This window comes from Callorhinchus milii, unplaced genomic scaffold, assembly GCF_018977255.1.
Source record: "Callorhinchus milii isolate IMCB2004 unplaced genomic scaffold, IMCB_Cmil_1.0 Scaffold12, whole genome shotgun sequence".
In the NCBI taxonomy this organism is placed as follows: Eukaryota; Metazoa; Chordata; class Chondrichthyes; order Chimaeriformes; family Callorhinchidae; genus Callorhinchus; species Callorhinchus milii.
Window position 1 is genome coordinate 8,692,178 of NW_024704753.1, and position 17,163 is coordinate 8,709,340.

A 17,163-nucleotide genomic window follows, 5' to 3' on the forward strand; every position below is an offset into this window, starting at 1 on the left:
CCCAATCCTATGTAGATCTTATTTGTGGTATGAGCTTATGCCAGCCACATTCAGAGGCACAGAGGATAGGGTACAGTCAGAAAGAAATATTCAAAGATAAAGGGATAAGGATACTATTACTTTCAGGCTGATGAATTCTTTAGTTATTTTTGACAAATTCGTTCAGCCCTTGCCATTTGGAAAATAAAATTCTCCAGCTGTGCTTTGTAGTCTTCATGTTCTCTTATTAGGTCCCACCTCCTGTGAAATTGTTCTCATTGAAGTAATGAATTACTTGTCTCAGCTGGACTCTGTAAATCAATGGTGAGTCCACAATTATAGAATTTGCTGTAACTATTTCCTGGAACAAGATGTTACGCTCATGCATGCGTCTAACTGAATCAGTGCAGTGCACACTGGCCAGGGATATAAGAGACTTCTGAGAAAACCTCATCATAAATTGGAAGTGTTGAATAATTCATGAATAATAAATAATGATATGAACAAGAACTTAGTCTCCAAGATTAATGTCTGAATAGGTAGTAATTGCATCACATGAAACAAGAAGAAAGGCAGCGATGGAATCACCTAACAACTTTGTCATGCAATTAACCACATTTTGTATTATATCCTGCTCTTTGTAACTTAAGCCTAAAAATGTGAATATGTTCACAGAAGAACATCGAATTGTACAGCCGCGTCTCCCACAGGAATCTGCTTCTGATGAGAGCAATCGTAGAAAATTGCATGTGCGCAGTGGTAGCAAGGAGAAGACTGGATTGATCAATGGTAATATTGTATATTAAATCTGTCAGACATGTGCCAAATCCAATTTTATTTCCAGGAGTGTAAAATAGTAACTTTTGTATACAGACAACATGTAGTGTTGCCTTTGTTAAACAAACAGGAATGCTAGATTTTACAAAAAAAAATTCTATTTGATTATACCTTTTTAAGGTTCCAAACCTCAACTGAACTACAAAAACATTGCTTCTGAAAGAGAATGTGAAACAATTTCATGTTCTGATTTCACTAATCTCCACATAAGTAGAAGAATCAAGCAACTGATCTAGGTGAATAACAAGCCTATTAGTTTTTCTAAAAGAAAATATAAAAATCAATAATAAAATGTTGGAACTGGCTGAGAAAAGTTACTGAATTCCAGTGAGTGATCGAACAAAGCAGATCTGCGAGTCAGAAGCCTCCTTGATATTTCCATTTATAACAACCATTAATTCAGCCATCAACAGTGTCAGACTGAGACCATTTAATGTGTGTTATGTTCTGTTCATATTTTATGGGATTCCCACTCCCTGTACAGCCCATGCTGTACCAATTGTGCCAACTTTAATAGCTGAGAGCACTTTGCTTCCTACTAAGGGAGTGGCTCTAATTGCAGCAGGTTTAACTTGCGAATCAGTGGAAATGCACATTGCAAATCTTAGAAATGGAAATGTCACATGGAGCAGTAGGAATCGCTATGAATATTAAACTAACAACCTGACCCCATAAAGCAGTCACAAGTGTTCCACCAGCTCCCTAGACTATATAAGTTATAAGTTGGCTATTTATGGTACTGAGTACACTGAGTTTCATGTGGCTTAATTTGCTTTGTTTTTACTGTAGAGTTATATTTTAATAGTTTTGGCTTTACTCAATGAGTTCTATGATGACAGGAAGCCCTGCAGTTGGGATCAGGAACATTTTTGAGCCAATCAGCAGGGAATTTGTGTTGCTGAGAGGAAATAATATGGTTTCACACTGGATGGTCTGACTTAGCCATGGGCCTGGCTATTTCTAGATGGTCAACTTCAGAATAATACTGAAAGCTGCAATTCCCATCACATGCAATTTGCACAGATCACAGAGTTAATAAATAATGGATTTATTCTCCACTGTGCTTTTTTTTAGAATTTATTTCTGAAGGATGTGAATACTTTGCTTCAAAAAAATCAACATGCAAAAGGTATTTGTGATCACAATAATCAGAGAACCTGAAAACAGCAGACAAATTATTGCTGGCCAAAACTGGCAGTTGGGAGACGGAAAGTGGAGCAAGAAACACAAATAAGGGGAAAGCGTAGCATTGAGGTATAAATACATAATATTAAAGCAAAAGCTGCAAGAACAATAAACAGCACAGGAAACTAAAATATTTTAAAAAGTTAACCAAGATGGAAATAAGTACTGTATATCAAAGAAGAACAAGCACCAAAAGCAAAGTTTGATTTAAAAAGCATCCATTTCAGACTCAATAGAACAAATGCAAAGTCTTTTCTTTCAATGGAAAGCACATGTTCATCACTGTGACATGCTGGCATCACTAAATGATTTGAGCACATCCCTCTAATTCAAATAGTTCACTTCTGTTATTCACAGCAATAAAATGGCAAACAAGTAGAGGTATTTTACATTCTCAATATTGACAGATTCAATTTGCTCACTCAGTAATTTCTAGTAACAGAGGTAAGTTTGGCAGATGTAGATTTGGGCTTCTTAATTGAAAATCAGCATTTAGTTAGAATTCTTCATTTCTGAACGTTTTCTAAATAGTGTTGGGATTTACTTCAATGGCTATAGTATTCTTGTTGAAGTTTGAATAACTTGCTATCACTTTGTGGTTTGAAGATGACTTTGCATCATTGATCTTTTATTATACACAATTCTCAGTCTGCCAATTACTAAATTGTTATTCATAGAATCATAGAATTATACAGCACAGAAGGAGGCCATTCGGCCCATTGTGTTTGTGCCGACTCTTTGATAAGAGCTACCCAAATCAATCCCATTCCCCCACTCTCTCCCCATAGCCCTGCAAACTTGTCCTCCCAAATTATCATTGCAAACTTGTCCTCCCCAAGTAATTATCTACTTCTCTCTTTAAAAAAATCTGGGAAATAAATGTTTAAACCACTTTAGATACAAAAAACCCAGATAGTCCATTCTTGTGTTCGGCAGGCAGGTTTTGAACTTTTAACATCTGAATTCTTGTATTTTTGTACTTGCTTAGAATATATTTGGCGTTGAGATGACTGAACCATTTTGTTATTACCTCTGCAATACAGGCACCATGTCACCAAGTCATGCAAGATATGGAGTAAAGCCCTGTGAAGTGTCAACGGTTCCACCATATGGTGGTACCTACAGTAAAGATGCCTTAAACAACCACTCCCTGCTTTATCAGAGTCCAAGGCAACCAGCAGATCGGGCCAAAGGTTTGCTGTTTCAATGCTTGATTGAAGTTCAGACTAGTTAGATAATTTGTGATGGTAACTCCTAGATTTATCCATAAACATGTTAAGGATTCAAAAGTTACAGGTTTGTTTTGTTTAAAAATGACTAATTTTTAAACCTGAACTGTGCATGAATTCAAATAATTTTCTTCTTGAAGTGGTCATCCTTCAGTGAAACTTTTTATGTTCTTTATTACAATATTATCTATTTTCTAATAGTCTCAAACTGGTTCTTTATGACAGTATTTTTTTTCAAATTCCAGCACCTTCACCACTAACATATTGTAGAGATTGTTATTAATGTAGCATAACTTGTAGCCACTATTTCTTTAAATGCATTGATAAATAGTCCATTCTTGTGGGGAATTCTGGCCTTTCATGCTTTGCAGCATAGATTCACCAGAATTATACCTGTATTGAGGGGATTTAGTTATAATAACAGAATGGGCAAAGTGGGATTGTACTCTCTTGAACAGATAAGATTTAGGGGGAAATCTAGTATTAAAGATTATACAGGGAATTGAAGGAATGGATAAGGAGAGACTTTTTCCTATGGTTGCAGAAACCAGAACAAGAGAAGAATCTAAAAATTAGAAGACATTTCTTTACTCAGAGAACTGTGGAATTCATGTCCACAAAGGACATTTAATGCAGATTCAGTAAGAATGTTTGAAGGAAATATATAAAACTACTTGGCTAATAAGAGTATATGAGATATGGGGAAAAGGCACACACATGGAATGCGTTTACAGATCAACCATGATCTTAGAAACTTTTGCAGTAAGCTTGATGGCTTTGAAGCGCTCCGGGATGCTTCCCCGTGTGAAGAACACTATATAAATGTAAGTTGTTTTTGGCCTACTCTTGCTTAAGTTGAGCAAATTGTACTATAACATTCCTAATTTATGGAGGGATGTAAATGTGCTGTAGATTTCTGGATTTAAAAAAATTACAATTAGTTTCCAGCGAGAATTGATTTCTGCATTTTTTAATTATTTGGCGAAAGACAAATTAAAATTCAGCAAACATGTTGGTATGAAAACCATGAAATTTAAATCTTGCAAAATGAAAAGGTTTTACAGGAATAATTTTGGTAGCAACCTGTGCATCAAGTGTGGAACGTAGTCACTGCATTCTACTGCAGTATGATTTAGTGCTATACTTTAACTTGTGCTGAATTTGTACATTGGCATTCTGTAATTTACTTTGTTCCAAAATATATATTGTATGTGGGTGGATATGGGGGGGTGTACTGGTTGGCTTTGGGCTGCTTTGGGCAATCACGACTATGCTATTCATGAAATCATGTAGAAAAACATCTAAATGTCTAATTCCTCTCTTGTTATTTATTGTGTGTGTCTTCACTTAGAAAGATCCATAGAAATGTAGTCATTAATTATATGTATTTAGCAGTCTTATTATGTTTGCATGAAGCATCATTTTAGTTGCTTATTATCACAAGGCTCTTTTGCAGTGTCCCTTTTGTAAAGGACTGACCATAAAGAATTGTGTGGGCTGCATGAATGGACAACACACACAGTGTTCGTCACAAAGAACATTAACTCTGCAGCAATTATTTTTTCCTGTTGGGTGTAGTGGGCAAATGGATGAACATTGCTTGGAGTTTGTCAGCTTTATTTATTCATTGTTGAAATTTTCATTAAAACATTACAGCACAATTAGAACATAGAACATAAATCTGTTTTGAAAGATTAAATAGTTATGTAGGTGATTATTCTTTCATTCATTTTGGTTGCCGCAATGTTGCAATTACAAGGTGATTTACATTTTTTTTTATCCAGCTGTCTAAATTTTTCATTCTTCCTTGCCATGGGTAAGATAATATAAGATGGAAGATGGGAATAAAGCATTATTTATTCACTCTTGTGCATGAGAAGGATTTTGATAACATAAGCTACAACTTAATTAACCCTTCAAGGCTATCAGGTAGTTGTTTTTACAATGTATGATGCATTTGGATTTTGTTCATTTTAATCACCTAGTGCCATTCCTGCAAGATTATTCTCTCCATTATAATGCAACCCTGAAATGGAATTGAAAACAAGGCTTCACTTTGTGTTCTTGAGTGAGAACGACTGGGAACTGTGACATTGGCACAATCATCTCTTTTGGGGAAGGGAATCTTGGTGTTATTGCAAATATTTGTCGCCACACTGTACTTAACGGGAGAGTGTCGAGTGACAGGAAAGAATGAATGGTTCATTCCTGCATGATGGCATCTTATCACAATGACACCCACACAAATCTATATCACTTCATCAATCTCTTTACTATGTCAGATCTCCTCAAAACTGCTCCTGGGTAGAAAGAGATTGGCTTCAAGCAAAGACAGCATTGCTATTAGGGAGGAAGTTGTGTTCACTCTAAAAGTTGTATATCGAATATTATAATGTTTAAAAAACACACGTGGTTACCGAAACAAATATGCAGAAATGTTAAAATGTGAATCTAGTTAGTTAATTATTTTGTGCATTACATTGTTTGGAAACAAAACAAAAATCTATCAGTGATGTAACAGACCGTTTAAATGAGAGTATTTATTTCTCTTGCCTGGGGTAATTTTCTGTTCCAAAGAATATAGATGATCAAGAGAGGTTCGGTTAGGCCCGTCAACCTATTTGATCTCATCCTACCTACTCATCCTGTTTTATTCCTATTACAGGATTAAATTATTTATTAAACAAGTCCAGAGCTTTATCCTCAATTACCATTCGTGATAACCCTGTGTAAAATTATTTAATTTATTTTGGTACTTTGTCTTGTTTGATTGAACTTACACTTCTACAGTTGTTCACTTTATTAGGTAGAGTGTCATCTCCCCAAAATTAATTTATTGCATATGGTCCAATAGTTTAAAAATGAAATGGCAATAGCAAATTAAGTAGGCCCTTTAGATTTAAAAAAATTTTCTTGACCCAGTAGATAAAATAACAATAATAATAATCCTTGCATTTGATATAGCACTTTTTACGTCTCCTAGATGTCTCAAAGTGCTTCACAGAATATACTGTAACGTGAATTTGTGGGTGAAACCCGGCAGCCAAGTGTCCCACAAACAGTCGTGGATTGAAAATATAAATTTATTATTGTTTTTTTGAGGGATTATTATTAGGCGTGTGGAGTAAGGAAACTTTCCCAAGGTTTCGCCCTGCCGGGAATCGAACCCAGGTCTCTCACTTGTGAGGCAAGTGCTCTAACCACTGAGCTACAGGGTGTGTGTGGGTGATAGCGCAAGTTCTAATGCATTGTGATTACATGTTTTAGATGAATGGCATTTTCCTGACCATGTAGAGGAGAGTTTGCAATTCAGCTCCCCTGAACACTCCCCAGCCTACCTGAAGCATTCCAGGGAACATTCCCACTTCAAATTAAATGAGAGCAGCAAAGAGAATGAAAATGGTTCAACATCTGTAAGTGAAGATGAGGAGAAGGAACATGAGTTAAAACAAAAGGGCATCTTTACATATTCATCGTGCCCACGATCAGCTCCTCATGGAAAGGTCCTGAGCACCTCAACGGAAGGGCTACCATGTCCGGAGAATTTGAGGAGTGATGGAGATAGGAGAGGCGCAAGACTGGAAGAGGATTTCCATGGAAGTGTTAGCAATGAGGAGGTGAGCTCTGTCTTAAGCAGTATTTGCTTTTGTTTGCAGATGTACAATAATGAGGATAATCCACATGATAAAATATGTCTGGAAGTATCTGAGAGCACATCCAGGGATAATGTTTATATGTATATTTTCGTTATAGAAAGCCCAAGGGGAAATACTTTACTGTGAGAGAAAATCTTGAGCAGTTTATCAGTGAAAGACAAGATGTGTTAGTTCCATAAAATGTGCTCCTAACTATGTTAACCGTATTATACTTAATAATAATAATAATAATAATAATCCTTGCATTTGATATAGCGCTTTTCACGTCAGGAGGACGTCCCAAAGCGCTTCACAGAACACACTGTAAAGTGAATTGACTGTATATTTGTGGGCGAACGCGGCAGCCAATTGCGCACAGCAATGTCCCACAAACAGTCGTAGATTGAAAATGACCAATTTTTAATTATTGTTTTTGGTTTTTTGGAGGGATTATTATTAGGCGTGTGGAGTAAGGAAACTTGCGCAAGGTTTCGCCCTGCCGGGAATTGAACTCAGGTCTCTCACTTGCAAAGCGAGTGCTCTAACCACTGAGCTACAGGACTCCACTTAATACTTAATATTGTAACAAGAACAACAACAAAATTACATTTGTAAAGTGCCTTTCACGTTGGGAGAACGTCCTAAGGCGTTGAACAGTCAGGGATCAGGACCCGAGTGTGGGGGGCAGGGTTGGGATTAGGGAGGGGAGAGGGGGTAGGAGGATGGCTGAAGGCACGGTCTTGAATCGTGCCTTGAAGGAGGCAAGAGAGGGAGCAAGGTGAAGGGATTGTGGGATGGAGTTCCAAAAAGTGGGGCAGAGAAGCTGAAAGCCCAGCCGCCGATGGTAGGGCGGATTGGGCGGGACACCTGGAGCAGGCTGCTGAGCCTGCGGAGCCTGCTGAGCAGAGGGAGCGGGCAGGTTGATAGGGAGTCTGCAGGTCAGAGATGTAGGAGGGGGCAAGGCTGTGAAGGGCCTTGAAAGTGAGGAGGAGGATTTTGAATTCTATCCTCTGAGGGATGGGGAGCCAGTGGAGCTGAGCGAGGGTGGGGGTGATGGGGTCACAGAGCCTGGTGCAGGAGAGGACACAATTCTAAATGATCTTCAGCTTCGGAGGGAAGAATTGGGGAGGCGGACAAGGAAGGAGTTTCAGTAGTCGAGCTTTGAGGTGACGAATGCGTGTATGAGCATTTCGGCGGCTTGAGGGGTGAGGCAGTGGCGGAGTGGGGCAATGTTGCAGAGGTGGGGAAAGGCAGAGCGGGTCATGGCACGGATATGGGGGAGAAAGGACAGTTGAGGGTCAAACAAGACACCCAAGTTCCTAACTGGCTTGGTGAGATGGAGTGTGCAATTGTGGATGCTGATGCTGCCAGTGCCTTAGGTGCTGAGGCACTGGTGCGAGCCAATCAGGAAGGCCACAGTCTTGATGACACATAGCTGTAGAAAGCTCTCATCCAGGACTTGATGTCAGTCAGATAGTCTGTCAGGACGTCATTTGTCCTGGAATTGAGGGTGGAGGCAGAGAGATAGAGTTGGGTGTCATCCGCTTCCATGTGGAAATTGACCCCATGTCTGTGGATGATATCACCAAGGGGGAACATGTAGAGGTTGAAGAGGAGAGGACCGAGGACACATTCCCGAGGAACACGACACGAGATTGTGCAGGGGCTGGAAGAGAAACCGTTGGTGGAGACAAATTGGAGACAGTGTGAGAGATAAGACCTGAACCATTCAAGGACCAAACCTTGAAGGTTGAGGTGAGAGGAGAGGCGGTGGAGGAGGAGAGAGTGGTCCACAGTTTCAAAGGCTGCAGAGAAGTCGAGGAGGCAGAGGGAGCCCTGGTCTTAGATGAACAAAATGTTGTTTGTCATCTTGACCAGAGCAGTTTCTGTGCTGAGAGCAGCACAGAAACCCAATTGGAGAGGGTTGTGAAGGGAATTGAAGGAGAGGAATGAGCGAAGCTGGGAAGCAACGACTCTTTCAAAGACCTTGGAAAGAAAAGGGAGGTTAGAGATGGGCCGGTAGTTAGAAGGCAGGGATGGGTCTAGGAAAGGTTTTTTCAGGATGGGGGTGATTGTAGCTGTTTTTAGGCAGATGGAAACGGTGCCATATGAAAGGGAGAGATTGATGGTGTCAGAGAGTAGAGGGGTGAAGAGGTGGAGCTCGGAGGTAAGAAGAGGGGTGGGGATGGGGTCAAGGGAGCAGGTGGTGTGTTTCATGCTGCATATGGTGGTGATGGGAGAAGAGGGGGAGACAGATTCAAAGATGTGTAGGGAGGGATAGGTAGGGGTCAGAGTGTGGGGGGAGATGGGGAGGGAGTGGCGATTGGGAGGGCAGAGGCAGCTGAACGGATCCCCTCGATTTTAGACTCAAAGAAATCCAGCATCTCCTCACAGTCAGCGCTTGTAAGTGTCGCAGACCTACGAGGTGAGCTTCCCCAGTTTGAAACAGATAGACAAGGTACACCAATGAGCATCAGCCAAGTAGACCACCTGCCTCTGAGTGAAGTGATACCATAACGTTTATACCTCGGGTTAGGTGCTTATTTTTATTTGTTTGCCTGAGTGAACAGTTCTACTTAATGCTGTTGAGTGGTTGAGTGGTACATTCAACAAATTAGGGTCAAAAGTCAAAGATTAAACAGGTTTATTACACAGTAAATAAATATCCTGAAACAAAATCAGTCTTTGCAAACTGCTGTTCAAATACCCGTCCAGTTATGACAAAACTGTGAGTTTTCTGTGCACGGGTTTACTCTGAGATGCTTTTGAATCTGGTTCAGTCTTACTGTTGCTGAATCGATAATGTGCGGCTGAAGCTGTGAGGAGTGAGCTCGGCCACTGGCACCAAGCTTCACCAGCTTATGTCCACGACCGCACCTCAGAAAATGCAGTGCTCCCCCGGTACCTCATTGCAGTATGAGCCTAGACTGTGAGCTCAAAAACCTGAAGTGAGGCTTCAACTCACAACTTTCTGACTCGAAAAGTTGCCAGCTGAGCAAGGCTGACACCAAACAGCCTTTGTAGAAAGAGAAATGTAGTTTGTGATGTGGTAACTATTTTCACTGGCAGCAAACTCATTATGTTTGCTAACGTATCTAATATTGTGGTTGTTTTGCTAGGAACTAATCGGTTTCAATGTAGAGCATACTCGTGTGGAGCTTCTTTCTGTGGAAGCAACGCCTAGAATTTAGGATGAAAAGTAAAACTCAAGAGCTGTATTCTGCCCGCATAGACCTTGGCCTCTGCACAGAACCGAGTGCATAATGATCATCCCTCTATTAATGTTATCGAAGAGCCACTTGCACAGCGTTTTTTAAATCGCATTTTAAAAAAGATCTGAGTGATTCGCAAGTGCCAAGTTGGTGCAAATATTGGTGCAAATTACACTTAAGTCTAAAACAAGCTCTTCCAGGTGGTGTCAGGAAAGGAATTTAGTAGAATTTGTGCTGCTTCAGTCCCCATTTATACAACACGTATTGTTGTAATTATAGCAGCAATTGACTGCCGAACAATGCATTTTGAAATACTGAGTGTACACTTAAAAATTTGCAGAAAATTTGTATCATGGGCCACTCTAATGGCCAGGGATAAATGCACCCAGTCACATAGAGCAGAAAATCACAGGTTTGATTTCTGATCTATACTGAGTTATCTGATCTCACCTGGGGAATCAAGTGAGGGGCTTCACACACCTGAGCTCAAAAAGGAGAAATCAACCAGTAATCCTGCTTCTGATCACTGTCCAATAATCTCCGCTGGCAAGTATATTTTGACATTGGCTGAGGAAAAGCTGTGATGCCCTTCGTAAACTCCTGTGTCATCTCTCATACAGGAGGAGTGCTGTTAAGAGCAACGTAGGGAATATTTGGCAGTGTTTGTGAAACTATAATCCCAGAGTCAATGTCTTCAGGAAAGCACAAGGGAAGACGATGGATTAAAGAAAAAACAGAAAAACTTTACAAAATAATTCTCATATTTCAGCTGTTTGATCCAAGTGACAGGATCATTCTGTGGTGATAGCAGCACAGTGGCCTCACATAAACGCCAATCCCTGTAATTTCAGCATTGCATTTGACTTCTATTAGCATTGTTTCATGTTATTGACATCATCATAAGCATGAGAAATTAGAGACAGTGGGAAGCAAATAATAAGACTATAATTTAATCTCATCTTTCAAAGAATGTTCACAAACCAATCCAGCCTTGCACTTACATTTTACAACAACATCTGATTCCCTGGACTAATTTATAGTTGTATTACTTCCTATCCTAATTCTATATGCCATATATACTAGACCTTTCATTTCCCTGTAATTTTGCTTTGCAACATCCAAAGGATTCTCTATATCCTCTTGTGAAACTCATGCCAGTATTATGCTACAGCAAAATCAAAAATGCCCCTCACAGTCTTTAGTCAATGTCATTTCAGCGGTACTTTTAACCCTCATTAGCACAGTTTCCGTTCTGTTGAGACTGTAATATGCAATGCAAAAAATAATGGATGATAGAGTGTGAGTAAAGAGCTGCACTTTAATCTCTGGATTCAGTTGACATGCATAAACCATGAGAGTGCGTATGATCCCCTCAATTAAATTACGGCCTCATTACTCACAGATGGATACCTATAAATTCCATATTTCTTTCCATTTGCATTATTCTTAGTAGTGCTACTTTGTTTAAATTCAAAATATTTTGTTTCCTTAAATGTCGTTGCCAGATTGATTTAGGTTTCAGCCTTGCTCAGTTGGTATCACTCTCATCTTTTCAGTCAGAAGATCATGGGTTCAAGACCCACAGCTGGGCTTTAAGCTCGTAGTCTTAACACTGACACTCCACTGCATTGCTGGAAGAATGTTGCATTGTCAGAGATGCTGTCCTTCGAACGAGTCATGAAACTGAGGTCCCATTTGCCAATTTGGGTGGACGCTAAAGATCCAATCGCACAATTCAAGAGGAGAAGGGAGTTTATTCCCAACAATCCGTGTTCTACACAACAATCCCCAAAATAAAATTAGTCATTCACTTCATGGCTGTTTGTGGGACTTTGCTGCGTGCAAGTTGCTATCACATTCTTCTACACAGACACTACACTTTACAGTAAATCCTCTGAAGCACTTTGAGATGTTTCGATTACTCACAGATGGACACTACAGATGGCTCGTATGCAGTAAATTAATTATTAGTAAAGATACAATAAAGAAATATTAAATGGAATAAATATAAATAAATGGGAGCAAAGAGGAAGCAATGCTGCCTGTTACTTGAAAAGTCCAGCAAGAAAAAAACAAACAGATATGAGGTAAAATATAAGTATCAGATCCAGTAATGTGACGTAGTAAAATAATGTATTGATTTTCTTTAATTCCTCGCTGGCATCCATTTATGTGTGAACATAAAGGTACAGATGTCAGTACTGGGTAAAAATAAATTTATTTTGAACTTCTGTTACTCACTGTTACCAGTTAGCATTCCTAAGGATAGCGTAATCTAAATATAGACAAAAGGTACCTTATTCTGCTCAATGCCTTAAATTGCAATTTGCAAACACTACTAAAGATAACTTCCCACTTCTTACATTATCCATTCACATGGCCCCTGAATGCAGTTGCCTGCATGGAGTTGATCTGAACCAAAGGCAGTTTCAAGCTATCACATGACATCCACAAGAATATGTGTTGAGAGTACATTTCATATACTACCCTTAAAGTTAGCAGAGTCGGGAGACATGTAGTTTTAGCTTCCACTATTATAGTATTTGCATTGAATGTTCTCCTGGGGCAGGTGTTGGGGCAGATTGTCAAACCAGCATCAAATGGAGGAGAAGTGCTTTGCCAAATGCATTAAGGAAGATTCTATGGAAGGGACATTGGCCATACAGCTTTATTTCCCAGCTACCCAATGAGGTCTGGAGATAACAAAACTCTGAACTTTGGAAATGTGAAATAAAATCAAGAAATGCTGGAAATAGAACATTGCTCACCATCCAAAAGAGAAAGCTAGGTCAATGTTTCAGGAATGATGCCTTTATCAAAATCCAATTTGTCTTGAAGGGTTACTTGCACATGAAATGTTAACCTATCTGGCCCTTTTAAGTACTTATTGACCTGCTGGTTATTTTCAGCATTCCTTGCTGATATTTTAAATGTCATTTAAGTGTCATTATTGCCAATGACAGAGGTGAGCAAAAAGAGATTGTGAGGATTGTTTTTAAATGTAGGAGGGGCAATGGAAGAAAATAGAAAGGAAAAACCTTGAAAAAACAATAATTTGGATACAATATAACAGAAGACACACCCATTACATGAGATTAATCACACCCAGAAATAAATGTCAACAAAAATTATATATCTTATAAAAATGTTAAATGGTTACACTTATTACAATATTATTTCATTCAATGAAGTCATCATTTTATGTTTCACTTAAGCAGTTATACATTGGATACAGGCTGTTGCATTTTCATTGTACCATTTGAGGCTCATTTGAGGCTCATTAAATACTATTTTGATGGAAACAAATTGAATGATAAAAAAATTATAATTTTAAATGTTGGAAGAGGTAAAAATTATTACGGCAAGCAACAAATTATGAGATGTATAAATTTTACCTGTAAGTATATATGGCGGGGATTTATAATAAAAAAAATTCTTGCACTTGATATAGTACCTTTGGGAGGACATCTCAAAGCTTTTCACAAGATTTACTGTGAAGTAAGTGACTGTATTCTGTTGGAAAATGTTGCAGCCCATTTTTACACAATATCCCCCAAGTGAAGAAGTGAATGACCCAATTTTAGTTTTCAGTAGATTGTTGGCCCAGGACACCAGGAGAAACTCCCTTCTCTTTACGAATAATGGGATCTTTAATGTACACATGAACAGGCAGATGGAGTGTTTGTTTAATGCCTCATCTGAAAGACAGCATCTCCAACGATATACCACAATATACCAGCCCTGCTTTGAGTATCAGCCTAGAGTGTGAGTTCAAAGTCCCAATGTGGAGAGTGTGAACCCACAGCCTTCTCTGACTCAGAGTCCAGAATGCTACCAACTAGTCTGGGTGACATCCAATTTTGTAGAAAAGCAATCTGTCTTGAAAACATTTATCCTGTTAATCTGTACAAGGCCTGAAATTCCACCCAAGCTTAGCCAGTAGGATCCTTTTGACTTAAGAGTGAGATACTGCAGATGCTGTGGGCAAATTCTTAACGTCAGTCTTAATTTGGAAGCTGCTTGTTTTTAAGAAATGCTGAAAAATGCCTTCCAAATTAGGGGTAAGTTTAAGAATGTTCCACAATCACAATCTTTAAAAATATTTTGGTTGTCTTTTTTAATTTGAAAAAAGTACACAATAGAAATCTATTAAGAAATGCATGTGATACTCTTTCCTGACTTGCAGCCACACCCACCCCCCCCAAAAAAGCCTGTAAGTTGTTACAATATGTGACTATCTCATGACCTTTAATTTCAGTAGTATTCATCAGTTGCGACTGAGTTTCCAGGGTTTGTATTAATGATCACCTCACTGCCAAGTGCTGCAGCATCTTTATTTTCTTCAGGGCTAGCAAAGGTAGCTTCCTTATACACATGCAGCATAGACACATGGTCATTTCCGACAACAACTTGCGTTTATATACAAGTTTGAGTTCCTGAAATGTTTTATAACAATATCACTATTGTTCTTGCAAGATTTTAGTTTTGTATTTTAATTTCACTCTTTGAGTGATAGCTTTCAAAATTGGTATATATGGACCATTCTCAGCACTATTTCAATAATTCCTCATTAACTTGGCAGGAGGTTTATAGGTTTACATTGAGGAGAGGAGATGATTGGAATTGGGTAAGCTCACGATTAGCCCCAAACTCCTGCTAATTATCAAAATGAACTGGAGCCACTTTAGTATGGCACCTCTTGTCCAACTGCCCACATTTTTTCCATCTGGTCTATTTTAATGGCCCTATTTCCTCCTCCTCTTTATTGATTAGCGTGGCTGTTTTGCTCTTGAATCATCCAATGGCCAATAGCTACCTGCTTCACCTTAAGTGTAATAGTTCAAGTCAAGTGGAGTCCTGTAGTTCAGTGGTTAGAGCACTCGCTTTGCAAGTGAGAGACCTGAGTTCAATTCCAGGCAGGGCAAAACCTTGGGCAAGTTTCCTTACTCCACACGCCTAATAATAATCCCTCCAAAAAAAAAAACAATAATAAAATTGGTCATTTTCAATCCATATGACTGTTTGTGGGACATTGCTGTGCGCAATTGTCTGCCGCGTTCGCCCACAAATATACAGTCAATTCACTTTACAGTATGTTCTGTGAAGCGCTTTGGGACGTCCTCCCGACGTGAAAAGCGCTATATCAAATGCAAGGATTATTATTATTAAGTGTGTATAAGCCTTAGCTAGTGTTGTAACACTGATACTCAATAAATAAACGACAGAGTATTTGGCAGAATGCAAACCACCAATCTTATGCCATTTGTATTAATAGGTTTGTCATAGTGGAGAGCAACAATGTAGAAGCGATGAAGAAAATGACTGCAGTGTTATTTTATGATTGGCTCAAACCAAAATAATATGGGTTTTCCACCACCTTTGCCTCTTATATGTATTTACATTTGTATACTCTTTTCCTTATTCCTCTTTTTTTAAATTTTCTCACTGTTTCTGCTTAAAGTAGAGCATGTGATTAGCACTGATGATGTGACACCACTCACAGAAATTTGGGTTTCAACAATTGATCACTGGCAGATGAGATTTGGCATACAAAATTGAGAATTCTTGCATTTCTCCAGGATCATGCTTCACTAAATACCTAACTTGAGAGGTGCCTATACAGTGCACATCTTTATTTGCATCCTGTACCAAGATTGGTATAATAATTGGAAACTCAATGATTTATTTACATTAACTTTGTAGAGTTTTTAAAAGATTCAGAGAGGTATGTAATTTTAAATAGTAAATATTCATTTTTTGTGACTACTGAATGACCCTTCCATATTGAACATGGCATGGTGTTTTTGAATAATAGTTCAGTAAAGACCAAAGGCTTTTATATCTTTACCCAAGTGTTTATTTGCATCATCTATTATAGCGCATTGTTCAGTGTTAAGACAACCAGTTCCTTTGAGAAATAATTTCCAGCTTCAGAATTCAAATGTTACAAAACATGTAATCAAGTAAAATTGATCAATGCTTTGGGCAGTAATTCGCTTTCCAACTTTATGCAAGAATAATTTAGTGGTCACTATATTAATGAGAAATAGCTGCATTACAACCAGTTCCCCAAAATAAGAGTATGATCAGAACAAGCCCTTTATTCAACTCTCCTGATTTCACCAAGGGCCAGGGTAGGATACTTCCAGTTTGTCTTGGTCAGGAAAACCAGTTCACAGAGACACATCATTTAGCTACTACAATGAAAACCAGCTACAGAATGAAATAACAGAAAGTTTTCTATTGAGGATCCAACTTGCAATGCTTCTGCGTCTGACAAACCCTTAATAACAGAATTAGCAACTTTGCCTGTGTTAAGGTTCGGTTTAATAATAATAATCCTTGCATTTGTTATGGTACCTGGGGTTTCACATAAGCAAATCTTTGAAGGTGGCAGGACAGGTAGATAAAGCTGTTAAAAACACATACAGGATACTCAGCTCTATAAATAGTGGAATAGAATACAAAAGTCAGGAAGTTATGATGAACCTTTATAAAACACTGGTTAGATCTCAGCTAGAGATTGTGTTCAGTTCTGGGCACCACACTTGGAGCAAAGGATCCTGGTACCAGGATGGTACCAGGAATGAGGGACTTCAGTTATGAGGAGAGGCTGGAGAAGCTAGGATTTTTTTCTTTGGAGCAGAGACAGTTAAGAGGAGATTTAATAGAGGTTTTCAATATTATGAGGGGATTCGATACAGTGAACAGAGGACACAGATTTAAAAATTTTCACAGCAAGTTGTTCGGAGCTGGAATACATTGCCTGAAAGAGTGATGGAAGCTGATTTGATAACAACTTTCAAGAGAGAAGTAGATAGATATTTGGGAAGGACAAATTTGCAGGGCTATGAGGAGAGAGCAGGGGAGTGGGACTAATTTGAGCAGCTCTTTCAAGGACCCTATATGGACACGATGGGCTGAATTCCCTCCTTCTGTGCTGCATAATTCTGTGATTCTATGATTCTGGTACCTTAACATGTAACCAAAACTTCTCACAGCGCTTCACAGGATATACTCTAAAGGGTAGTGACTGTGCATTTTTAGGCAGTGTATATGAAAGATGGTTCAATCTCTTGGTCCATT

General features: G+C 38.8%; 1 protein-coding gene across 1 annotated transcript in view; it reads left to right on the plus strand.

Moving 5' to 3' along the window:
- Positions 1-17,163, plus strand: part of cfap20dc (CFAP20 domain containing) — a 141,497-nt gene that overhangs the window by 77,899 nt on the left and 46,435 nt on the right. The window contains exons 10-12 of the mRNA XM_007895158.2: positions 655-768; positions 3,045-3,194; positions 6,498-6,847. Coding sequence (XP_007893349.1) covers positions 655-768; positions 3,045-3,194; positions 6,498-6,847 — 614 coding nt within the window. The remainder of the gene's footprint in view (positions 1-654; positions 769-3,044; positions 3,195-6,497; positions 6,848-17,163) is intronic.